General features: G+C 31.2%; 2 protein-coding genes across 2 annotated transcripts in view; one reads left to right on the top strand and one right to left on the bottom strand.

The window, feature by feature from the left end:
• LOC104699482 (RNA-binding protein 24-B-like) overlaps nt 1-887 on the bottom strand; it is a 3,011-nt gene extending 2,124 nt beyond the window's left edge. The window contains exons 1-2 of the mRNA XM_019246458.1: nt 246-887; nt 7-156 (exon numbers count right to left, since the gene is read on the bottom strand). Coding sequence (XP_019102003.1) covers nt 7-156; nt 246-455 — 360 coding nt within the window. The 5' untranslated portion in view covers nt 456-887. The remainder of the gene's footprint in view (nt 1-6; nt 157-245) is intronic.
• Nucleotides 6,426-8,588, top strand: LOC104793655 (NAC domain-containing protein 43). Its single transcript, XM_010520053.2, has 3 exons — nt 6,426-6,717; nt 7,036-7,322; nt 7,787-8,588. Exons 1-3 carry the CDS (start codon nt 6,531-6,533, stop codon nt 8,372-8,374), a joined length of 1,062 nt encoding a protein of 353 aa, XP_010518355.1. The 5' UTR covers nt 6,426-6,530; the 3' UTR covers nt 8,375-8,588.

The raw sequence follows: 13,429 nt of genomic DNA, 5'->3' as shown, positions 1-13,429 counted from the left end.
AAAAAAAAAAAAAAAAAAACCATGTCTAGGAGAAGTAGGAGGACGCGGTTTCTGAGCACCAAGACAAGCGAGGTTGCAATTAGCTCTTCTTTTATCAATCATAGGATTCATATTCTGACAAGCTCTCATGGCTGCTTCAGCTTCCTTAAACGTCACCTGATCAAATCAAAAACCACCGCCTTTAGTAAAAAAAGGTAAAAACTTTAACAATAGAAACTTAGAAGAAGAAGAAAGAAGAAACATACAAATCCATATCCTTTGGATCTTCCAGTGTTCTTGTCAGTAATGACAACAGCTTCAACAATGTCACCAAACTGTTCAAAGTAACGCCTCATTGTATCTCTCTGCGTCTCCCAGGCTAATCCTCCCACGAAGATTTTCGTCAACTTGGTATCGTTCGTACCGCTACTATTATTATGATTACCTTCCATCTGAAACTGTCTCTGTTGAGCCATCTGATTGCTTTTCCCCCAATTCACAAACCCTAAAATTCACATGAAAGTTTCAATCTTTCTCTCTCTCCCTCTATCTCTATGGCTTTCTTTAACCCAAAATCTTGAACTAAGACGAAAGAAAAAAAACTGAAACTTTACTACTCCCAACAAAAGAAAACGATTCACAGAATACGAAAGAAGAAGAAAAAAAAAATGAAAACTTTGGACCTAAAGAGTGAAACAATAGAGAAAGAGCAAAAAACCTCTGTTTTGGTTGATTGAAGGAAAAGAGAAGGGGAGAGAAACCAATGGAGGAAGACAAGAAAGCTGCTAGTGGGAACCCACGACCACGAGAGACGACAATGGCCCTATAGAGAGAAGAGAGAAGAGAGAGAGAGAGAGAGGACCTATTGAAATATTGAGGAAAAGCCAGAGACCCAATTTTACCTTTTTCGCTGTATTTATATACTATGCGTTGTTTTGTTTTGATATATATATATATATATATATACTGTTTAATCTTTGTGTTGGGTCCGCTGCCTAAAAACCATTTGCTTCGCTGTCTTCAACCTCCCTCTCTTGAAGTCTACAAAATTCTCGATATGTAAAAATTCTTATTTTATTTTCTATACAACAAAAAAAAACACAAACTTTGACCGTTCCTCTCTAAGGATAATTAAAAAAATAAGGGTGAGAAAAAGTTTTTAAATTTCTACTCCTCTCTAAGGAGTATTTTTTTTTTGTTTATTTTGAATTTTTTTCTTTTTTTTTATGGGTCTTGACTTTCTGGCACAAGCTTCTAAATACTCTCTTTTCTTGACTTTCTGGCACAAGCTTCTAAAAAGAAGACCCTTTTAATAGTTCCAAGTTATTTAGTTATATATTGTTAGACGAGATACTGGAATATTTACGACCGTATCTTTCTTTTTTTTTTGGTTGGCGGCTCTTTACGACAATATCAAATAAAAGAATATTATCGTTTCAGGCGATCGACGGTAGGTCTTAGCTACGTACGTATATGCTTTGAGATGATTACGTTATAAAATGACAGATCATCCATAATTTCACATATTNCCCCCCTCCACGATTAGGCGCTCTCATCATACTGTTCCCTTTATCTATTCGCTTATTTCGTGTATGTTTGTGTGTCTTTGGGTTTACCCTATAAATTCTACAAATTTGGGCGGTCCTCTCTAATAATCCGCCATTAATATCAACAAAATTCACAAAAGTAAGGAGAAAAACGTTATTCATTTTCATAATCATCATGTTACGTTAATGTATGTGGCTTTTATGTCCTTTGTATTCATGGTTATATTTTATAGATATCTTCCCATGCATGTCTACATGATCTTGAGAGACGCATACCAAATTGAAATTCATATTATGCATACTGTTTGTACATAGACACGGTGTACGTCTTAATTCTAATTGTTACATGATTGAAGGGTCAAATTAAAGGCATCATAAGAATAAATATTAAATAGTTTTTTTTTCTTCTAGTTAATGCATTATCGATCGCTACGAGAATATTTCAAGAAATATGTAGCTATATATTTTGGTCGGGTTAGAAAAGGTAAATAAAATACATACTTAAAAAAAATGGAACTAATTGATATATTTCGTACTATACAATTTTAAAATATAAGAATACAGTACCTTCAGAAACTTCTCAAGCTCTGAGGCAAAGCTTATACATTTCAAGCAGCTCCTCTTGCTTCTTCTGGTACAGCTTAATTAAGGATATTTCCTATGAAAAAAAAAACAGAAAATCTCGACATTAACCTGATCAACTAGCTAGAGAGTTGGAAGTTGGTCAATACATTTACTCCTCTTCCATAGTAAATGGTGTTTCGAATGCTTTAAAGGAACAGTCGAAAACGATTTAAACTAATTAACGTCTTTGGTTTTGATTAAAGGCAATGTCCCAAGCTGTAACTAAACATTCCTTCAACGCCAACAAAAAATTGTTAAACAAAACAGTATAAAGGACTATCGTGAAAGAGTCCAAAATCAATGGAACTACAAAATTGCCCCTCGCCATTAAAAGAAAACGGGGCGTAGAGTCATATGACGTCTCACCATTAGGCTTAACAAATTTTGACGAAAATTCACCAAACTAAGATTGCTTCCCATGCAAACTTTCAATTACTTCTAGAGAGTTTCCAAATTCAAGTATTTATTATTTTAACACTAAACTGCCATCAGTTCCTTTCAATATATATCATCCATATATCACCAATTATATATCTTTTACCAAAAGAAAAAAAAAACAATAATTACTCTGTAGACTTTAATATATTCAGTAATATACTATATATATAAAAAATATGACTAAACTAATATGTACAATGGGCGCGCGCGTGTCGCTGAGAACGTACAGATATATATATTAACATGCATGTGACAGTTTTATGACATCAATTTGTAAACCAATAATTGACAATAAGCGTCAATGAAACTTTGAACTCAAAAAAAAAAAAAAAGGGTCAATGAAACTACAGTTCTTCACGTGCCCATGGGGAAAAAACACCAACACTATTACTATATACGTTTTTTTTTTTTGAACAAACCAATATTAACATGGGCTACAATTTAATTAATAGATTTAATTTTTTTTTTAAGACTACTATGGAAACATGAAAAAAAAATGTTTGAATAAGTGTTTATCAACATTGGTAGTACTTTATATTAACGTAATTCCTTCAAACAGTTCAAAAAGAGGTAAATAAAAGAAAAATAAGCTAACCCTGAAAATAATTATTACTTAAAAATCGTAAAATAAAACTAATAACCAACTCACTAGAAAAAATCACTACAAAGTACAAACCAATTCTTACGTACATCTCCATTACATATTGCAAAACAAATTTTAAAATTATGAAGTTTTGTATGGGGCACGTGCCCCTGTAGTGATACACTACGTATGCCCCCAAAACTTACGCATATATTCTGCCATAATGTTAAATTTTGTAAAATAACGAATTAATTGATCAAGATATAATGATATATTGGTGACTGTACGTAGTTAAATGGTAGAAATTTTAAATAATTTTAAAAACAATTTATAAAAAAAAACAAATTAGTTAATTAGTGTTGTATCGAATTGGATCACTATCTGAATTTAAACCTATGTTAGATGTTGACATCTAGATGGAATTACACCAAAAACGGAAACGTACGAATAATATAATGCATGATACCTTAAAAATTATTTGGTTAGTGAATTAAATCCATTTAAAAACTCCATTAAAATAATACGTTATATACATAATCATTGATTTATTTTTAATTAATGCATGCGTTGTTCACTCTGTGATTTTTAAATACAAGTAAAATCAAGCTTTATTCAATATTAAAGTATTTTGAATTAGATTTTAGTTAATGGATATAAAAAAAACAAGTTAGGATACATAAACTCAAAAACCAATTTGCATCTTGTTATTTGAACAGATTCATATTAAACAAATTATTGGACTCCCCTTACATCCTTCTGTTTATGTTGAGCCCAGAAAACATCAATTTTTTTTTCCTAAATCTTACTTTTAAACGGTACGTTTGATGATACGGGGTGGCATTATGCTAATGGTATATTCAACATCCACAATGGAAAAAACGTGAACTAAATATTGTAGAAGTCTAAAAACACAAAATTCTTTTATGCAGTTCTTCTGCTTTAATTTAGGGAACGTTATTAAAAAAAAAATTCACATGTACATGCATAACTTTCAAAAATATTTATTATATCTTAGAAGAACATGATTTTCTTAAGTACCAGTTTTTCTTTTTATCTTCAAAACTTATAAAAAGAAGTTATATTTAAAATAGAAACAGCCTGTATAAAACAGAATTATAAAAATATACGAATTAATTGTATTGGCTACAAGAAAGATTCAATATAATAATTGACCTGTAAATTTCTACAGGTCCTTATAGTAATAGTTAGAAATTTTGTATTTTCAAAGCGCAACCAATAAAAAACATGGACTTATAAAAGACACACACACAAAAATAAAGTTGGGTGCAATGTCATTAATCAAGCTAAAAAATAATCATTTAAAGCATGGAATTCCTGAATCGCAACAAAATGATTCTGTGTTTAGACAATTGTAGAAAGGCCTCTTAACTAATCTTAAATAAAGTCTTAGTTCCAACCACATTAACACTCCTTACCTCTATCAATTTTGTTTTCTTAATTACGTTTCTACGCAATAAGGATATGTACTTACACACATGTACATTTCTAAAGCGTGAGTTTTTGACGTCATCGTTATCTTTCCTTAGTCTCACCTTTATATAGTGATCGCTAACACAAACATAACAATAAACTGCTACGGGTTAAAAAAAATGAGCAAAAACAAAACTATTTGGAATATAGAATAAAAATAATACAAGAATCGATGGGACATTGAGAAAAATTCTTATAACTTGCAAAATATGGAATATTTTGTTAATATTATTATCTATGTTGTAAAATAGATTAGATGTTGCAATCATTGATTTTATTACAAGAATTTAGAAAAGAAACACACATCACGCACTTTGACCGTTTTAGATATTATTATTTACATGACTACAAAATTATATCGAACGATCGAGCAACATTCTAATAATAAATAAATGTAATTTAAGAGGTTTCCAATAGCTAAGAAAAATGAAACGGTTATTAATCCTATTTGATCAGATGGGTGGAATATGAACACTCATGAGTCATTACCCAACTCCACCATGTTTCGAACACCAAATAATCTACGTTTAGTCATTACCCAACTCCCACTTCATTCCGAAGATAGTTTCCCATATATAAAACATACACACACAACACAATATTATAAATATATGTACTGTATACAACTCTTCGTCACATCCGGAAAAAACACTCCTTGTCACATCAACTTTTTTTTAGTAATGATCAACCTTTTCGTTTACAAATAACAAAAAAACTTTTATAGTGAAACGTTTGTTTATTTATCGATGAAAAGCCACATCTTGCGGAGGGAAACTTTTTAACACACCCTATTTCGACTTCATTATTTCATATACAGTGTGTGCTCGTTAACCTCGTTTACATAAATCTAAAGAGAGAAGAAGACGAAGAGGTATTAATTACTAAGTTGTGTGGGTTGTTAATTTGTTTAAAGGGAGCTTTTCTATATACTAAATTTTAAGGTCAAGGGTCATCGTTACGATGTGGGCTTGCTTCCTACAATCTAGTTGCCTTATGGGGCCTACTCTTCCTTCTTCTGATAACTACATCACCTTTTTTTTTATCCGACAACTATATATCCCTTTTTATGTTTCTTTTTTCTTTTCTTTTTTACAGTAATTCTTAACTCGTTGTAAACGTAAAATAATACAATATGAAAATATAATAAATAGATCAAGATGGATTTATTATTTATAATAAACTTTAGTGTACCTTTTGCGGTAATGTTTACGTGGATTTCATAGTTTTAGAATATAATGAATAAACCGATGAACATATAATTTTGAGAGAGAAAAAAATATACATTGGATGGTTTTTTTTCCAACAATATACATTATACATATTTGAACCCAAGTGATAATATCTCGATGCTTGTTCTTGTCATATTTGATGATTTTAAGTTCTTGTAAAAGATGTGTAACAAAATCACTATAGTGAGGCTCACGTTTTAATTTGAAAACTAAATAATAACAAACAAAATAGCAAAATAATATAAACTAGGGGCCAAAAAAATATTGAAACTAATAATTGTGAAAAAAGAACAAAAGAATAATAATCATTCATAATTGACAGTGAACTTAATATTTCTCTGTGGAGGGTTGTATTTTAATTTTCAAACTAACTAATGAAAACAAATGGAAAAGCTAATTATGATAAGAGCTGAATGTTTAAAAATAATTAAAGAAAACCCGAAAAAAAAAAGGTGCACAAAGAGACATATGCGTTTTCCTCATGCATCTTGTTTTTTATACAACAATAAATATATATAGTGTATATATATATATATTCATTCTCCGCTAGCTCTCTCATCTCCAACTTTCATCAGTTCGGTAGTTACAATTAAATAAACCTCATAGCTCTGTTCTTGAGTTAATCTAGAAATCTCTTTGATGATGTCCAAATCTATGAGCATATCAGTGAACGGACAATCTCAAGTGCCACCTGGGTTTAGGTTTCACCCGACCGAGGAAGAGCTGTTGCAGTATTATCTCCGGAAGAAAGTTAATAGCATCGAGATCGATCTGGATGTCATTCGCGACGTTGATCTCAACAAGCTCGAGCCTTGGGATATTCAAGGTTTATAAAAAAAAAAAAAATAATTATGGGTTAATTTTCTACTTTTTTTTGTACACTCTCTTAATCCAATTTTCCGAAATTAATATTTTTTTCCTTATATATAAATGGCTGTCTTGTCTATACCACTTTTGATACATGACGTTCCCATGTATCCTTTTACGAGAATATATATGACTAGAGTACAGAGAATCTACACTTAGTTGTTGCTGTTGTTTGTTTACATTAGGAGTTAGTTACTGCAAAGACCAATATACGTTTAGTATTTGTTATACAATTTATGTTTTAAAGTCTTTACTGTATATTTTTGTCGCTATGCAGAGATGTGTAAAATAGGAACAACGCCACAAAACGACTGGTATTTCTTTAGCCACAAGGACAAAAAGTATCCGACGGGAACCAGAACTAACCGAGCCACTGCGGCGGGATTTTGGAAAGCAACGGGCCGCGACAAGATCATATATAACAATGGCCGTAGGATTGGGATGAGAAAGACCCTAGTTTTCTACAAAGGCCGAGCTCCTCACGGCCAAAAGTCTGACTGGATCATGCATGAATATAGACTCGACGACAACATTATTTCCCATGAGGATGTCACCGTTCATGAGGTATGTATCGATTTCAGAAACGTTTAATTACGAGTTTAATCGAAGTATGTGGGCTCTCTTTTGAATATGGTGAGACAGTTATGTCTCATTTTACATCACAATCTCGATTTTGTTTTGATTATGATTCATTGACCATAATAAAAGTTATTAGTTTATTTACACGTACAAGTAGCTAGACCAAAGAAAGTATTACATAATATATGATAAAAAAAAATTGATCACATGTTCGTACATAAATTTACAAATTAAAAACCGTTTGTTCTTTTGCAACTTAGAAAAAATTAAAGAACATATAAAAAAAAGTTCACTTATTTATTTTCGATCTCCATTGTATATTAATATATATAATACGACATACAACTGAAATATAAAATTTTACGCTTTTTACTTTGGATTAACCAGACTGTGTCCCAACACATGATGAATTTTGCTGATATATGTTATTTTGTTTTGGAATATTTAAGGTGGTGAGTATTATAGGGGAAGCATCACAAGACGAAGGATGGGTGGTGTGTCGTATTTTCAAGAAGAAGAATCTTCACAAAACCCTAAACAGTCCCGTTGGAGGAGCTTCCCTGAGCGGTGGCGGAGACACGAGGAGGACGACGTCGTCTCAGATCTTCAACGAGGACACTCTGGAGCAGTTTCTCGAACTTATGGGGCGATCTTGTAAAGAAGAGCTAAATCTTGACCCTTTCATGAAACTCCCAAACCTTGAAAGCCCTAGCAGTCAAAAAATCAACAACAGCTGCCACGTGAGCACTCCCAACACTAATCATAATATCCACGTCAGCAACGTGGTGGACACTAGCTTCGTTACTAGCTGGGCGGCTTTGGACCGCCTCGTGGCCTCGCAGCTTAACGGACCCACATCTTACTCGATGGCACCCGTCGATCAAGATCATCCTTACCCTAGTCTAAACCGGTCCGCTTCGTACCACGCCGGTTTACCTCAGGAATATACACCGGAGATGGAGCTATGGAATACGACGACGTCGTCTCTATCGTCATCGCCTGGCCCATTTTGTCACGTGTCGAACGGTAGTGGATAAACGAAACGGAGGGAAAGAGAGAGGGAGACACACACATACACACGCAGAGAAGACATTTCACATTTGTGTAAAAAGATATAATCATACCATATAGTTGTTGAAACATTAAAAAAGAAAGTCAGATTTGTGATAATTACAGTGGTTATGAGATATTGTAAAATAGATTAATATTATATATAAAAAAAAAAGAGGAGGAATAAAGATCACAAAAAGGAGATATTTCGTTATTGATGGGGTTAGCATTTTTTATCTCATTAATCAAAATGTCTTCCATTTAATTTCACAATTTTCCTTCTAGAAGAGAAATAAACAATAGACTAAAAATATTACTAGACAAGATTAATCTAATATCGTGAAAACTGAAAGAAAAAAAAAAGATTACAGGGAAAAAAAAATGTAGAAACTATATAATTGTTGAAAAGTAAATATTTTGCGATATCAAGATATATATACAAAGTGCTATTATAGATTCTTTGGCTTAATCTTATGTGATATTTGTTTTTTTTTTGTCTGCGCGAACTCTTTAACTCTGACAAAATCTCCCTCTATCTAAATGCCCAGGTAATTGTTTTTCTTAACCTTAGGCTTGATGTTATAACACCATATCAATATATGATTCAGATGACAAAAATATATACTATACAATTTGGCAAGACTTCGAACTATAAAAATAAGCCAGATGTCGTACAAAATTCTTTTTGGATTATAAAAAGCCATATATAATATACATTTTAATATTTTGTCAAAAAAAATACATTTTAATATCATATAGAGACATATAGTATGTCTGTATGTCTGTCTGTGTTTTTAGTAGGCACAGATAATGGACTATCTTATCTCAAGTACTATCAGTCGATTGTATGATTTTGAGATTAACAGATTATGACTGAATGTCATTAATAGCAGTAGACATAATAGTAGATGCTTTCTTGTTCTTATTCAATGAGAAAAAAATGTCGTATAGTCCAATTATTTATATAATAAAAATAAAATATAAATCAATCATAATCTATTAATCTCAAACATAGTATCGAGTGATATAGTACTAATTAGGATAAGATAACCTAATAGAACTTTCTCGGCTATAATAATGTACCGCTTAATACAAAATTTCTCGCTTAAACATGTTTATCGAAAGTATTTTAAAATTTAAGAAAAATCGAAATGACTATTTACTAAACTTAAGGAAATATTTTTATTTAACAAAAACACATTGTTTTATTTGTACTTTTGTAGTGACGTAGCGAGAAGTGAGAAACGAATCAAAACTAAATCAATGCTTTGTTTATTTTCTCACGTACTCCTTAATCTCCATGGTCAAATATCCCGTCTTCTCAAGCCTGCCGATCACCCGAAACAAACACATCATAAAGATTACTAAGTTTTTGAACGAACAGTAGTCACTAAAAGTTAATTAAATTTAATAATTCGAAAATTTTAAATATATTTACTTTAAACCTTATATAATTAAGTTTTTTTTTTTAAATAGTGTAAAAATTCAACTTATTCATCTGTAATAAGAACTTCTTCTTCTACACGTCAGATTACATGCAACTTAACCCGACATTCGGATATAAACAATATGGGGATTGTCCCCCTTAGCTTAATTAATGAAAGTTCTCTTTTTCCTCGTATAATGTTGAGGTATGGCCGCATCGGTCAAGAGATCAATTATCCCAAGTACGCCTTCCCGCAAAATTGACAATTCATCCTTAACGCCATAATTAATTCACATAAACATGTCATTGATTAAAGTTCGAAGGGTTACTAACTATAGTAAAAGACATATTATAAGGACGTAAGAATTTCATTTACGTACGACTCAAAAAGCCATATATAATATTCCACGTCATCACTTTTGTGTTGGGTGGGAACCTTCACATTTTTCCTAAGTTATTATTTACATAATAAAAATTTGATCTCATGGAATCGAAAAATACCATGCACGTGTCCAAAGGTATGAAGGTACTCACATTAATTATGTCTATACGACTATATACGTACAGACGTACGTCCGTTAAATTGGTTGTTAAAAAAAAAAAAAGTGGTTTCGACTCTGTAAATAACTAAAACTATCGAAAGTAAGTTATTTACATAATGCATGTATATGTATATGCAAACACATTAGCATACAAATTATGATTATAACACACCATCTTTTTCCGATCGTGACAACACAAAAAGCTAAAATCACTTCAAAAAGGAGATGAAAGTCCGAGGAGAATGGGTTTACCGACAAAAATTAACCTAAAGTCCATCATCGTTTTCCCTCTCTTTATCTCACATGAACGAGTTTCAGGGATGATTCTCTCAAGGCATATTAAGATATTTTTTGTCGATGCTCTTTAGTTCACTGTCTTTTGATGTCTATATCGCTCACCCATTTGCTCTCTTTACCTTTACTAAATTTCTCACCATTAATCATACATATATCTTATCTTTAACAAACCCACAAGGATTATGGAGAGAAAAAAAAAACTTAAATCATAATTAGAAAGAGATAGCCAACTCAATCAGCCTCTAGTAATCCTTGGAGTGAGTTGCTTTCGCAATCAAACCACAAATTTAAATTACCATCGGAGGATTATAAAACAAATCAAACTAATTAATCTTTCAACCATGAAGCTGCATGTCATAGAAATTTTTAAATGGTGAATGTGAAAATGCACCGAATGAGAATTTATTTCCGTCATCGATCAAAGTAAAGATGATAACTTGGACTAACAATTTTCAACAACGAGTATATACTATATGTATAATAGAAATATAAAAAAATATGGTTCAGATGATATATGTAAGCTTCTTTATGAAAAAAAAAAAAAAAATCGAGGAGATGATTGAGGGTAGTTGCGATGGGATAGTGCAAGCTCGTGCCAACGAGGTCTAACATCCATGTCGAAAAATGTAAATATATATATATATATATATATATATGTTCTTTCAACGAACCAGCACAGTCTAATATTCGTGATTCAAATGTGAAAAGTAGAGAAATTAATCAATAAAAGGTGATTGGAATCTTTGGTTTATTTTTTTCTCTTTTTTGAATTTAATTTCCCATCATTTTGATGTGATTAGAATTGGGTCAGAGTTTATTACGCTTTGAGCTTCCGCTTTATGGGAACAGGTTCCATTTTTAGTTAGCAAGAACCATGTGTTTCGAATATCGTTATACAACATAACATTGAAATTCTACGCTTATGAGTTTTGACACATCAAGGGACTGATATAAACGTGTATATATATATATATATATGTTCATATTTGTGATGTAGTACTCTATATATATTATTAAATTCTAAACAATGTTATACATATAGTATAATAAGATGCTTTAATTTGTCGGTACATATATGTTTTTACTGATTATCAAATAAAAACTCCAATGGTAAGGTTCAAAGGTTAAATTAGTCGTATAGTCTACTTAATAATTTTTCCAACTGCAAAATTAATTGCATTGGTTTTGAAACTAGTATTAAGATACTGTTTCTGTTAATATTAAATGTTTTAAAAATAAAAGAATAACGTGATTAAGATCACTAAACTTACTTTTCAGAACACTTATTTTGGCTAATAATGTGTTTACTTTTCTGTCTTCTAAAAATCTAAGAGTGTGTTTCCTTTGGCCCCATTTTGTTCATATATACTTTAAGTTTATTCCAAAGAGAGATGCATTAAAAGTCTATATCTCCTCCTACTCCACTCTATTCTTTTTCTTCCTTAAACTATATTATGGAGTAAAATCGTCTCTAGTATCATTCTATGACTCACTCTAAAATAGAGTAAAAGATAGAATTATTCTATATTTAGTGTTATCTTATTATTACTCTATTTCTTATACTTTTCTCTTTTAGAAAAAAATTAAAACTGATACATTGGAGAGAAGCTCTCTTCTAGTATCATAGAGTTAAAGAAAAACATTGAAAATGAAGTAATTGTATTTTTTTTCAAAAATGTTAGTAATTCCGGGAGAAAAGGATGAATATATATATATATATATATATATATATATATATATAATCCCATTTTTATCAAATTATATTCAAAATAACTATATGTAATATGAAAATCGAATATTTGTTGGGTTTTGGACTAGTTCAAATTCATTACCTCTGCAATGTAATGGGTTATACTAGCTACCCCAAAAAAATTACTGAGCCTGGGCTGGATTCGTCTTAACTGTACAATCTGGATTTTCGGGTCTGCTATTAGATAAAATTATTGGGCCTGGGCTGGATTCGTCTTAACTGTACTAGCTGGATTTTCGGGTCTGCTATTAGATAAGAAACACAAAAACAAAACCCCACACGTTTCTATACGTTCCCTACATTTGGCTCTCATTGGATTTTGTTTAAGATTCTGTGAAAGACGTGCGTACCTTTCCTTAATTTGGACTTATGTAATACTTTCAAGTCTCAACTGTATTCAAAACCCGAAAGTCCAGCTAGTAGTATAAATTTGGTGAAGTAATGAAGAAAAAAATAAAGAAACTACACTACACGATGAGTAAGTTGACTTTGTTCTCAAAGAGACACCAATTACATCGATGTATATCGGGATAGCTTAGTTTGACGGCGTCGTTTAACTAGTCGGACAAACATTACACGATGAGTAAGTCGACTTTTCTGACTGAAAATGTAGATAGTGATAGTCAGTGTGCGTATGGGTGCCACTCATTTTNTTTTTTTTTTTTTTTTTTTTTTGTAATTTTCTTTTTGGCTCCACGAGTTTGATTAATATTACGTTTACGTACAGTTACAAAATTAGGCAGACTGAGTTCTCTGGAAAGTCAACTGATAATATCTTAACACACAACCATCCTAATTTATATTATATATATATATATATATATGTATATATTTATACCATCATGTTTTCTTTGTGTAAATTCTACAACACAGGTGTGGTACAATTATTCTAAATTACTGTAAGATGTCTGAAAAGTGAAAACACTTTTTTTCGAAGGAAAAAAAAAATGATAACAGCTTCTTAATTTAGTTAAAAACAAATTGAAACAAACTACATGCAATTTTTTTTTTTTTTTTTTTTTTTTTT

This window comes from Camelina sativa, chromosome 6 (assembly GCF_000633955.1).
Source record: "Camelina sativa cultivar DH55 chromosome 6, Cs, whole genome shotgun sequence".
Lineage (NCBI taxonomy): Eukaryota > Viridiplantae > Streptophyta > Magnoliopsida > Brassicales > Brassicaceae > Camelina > Camelina sativa.
The sequence above is the reverse complement of the archived record's forward strand: the minus strand, read 5'-3'. Positions and strand labels throughout refer to the sequence as shown.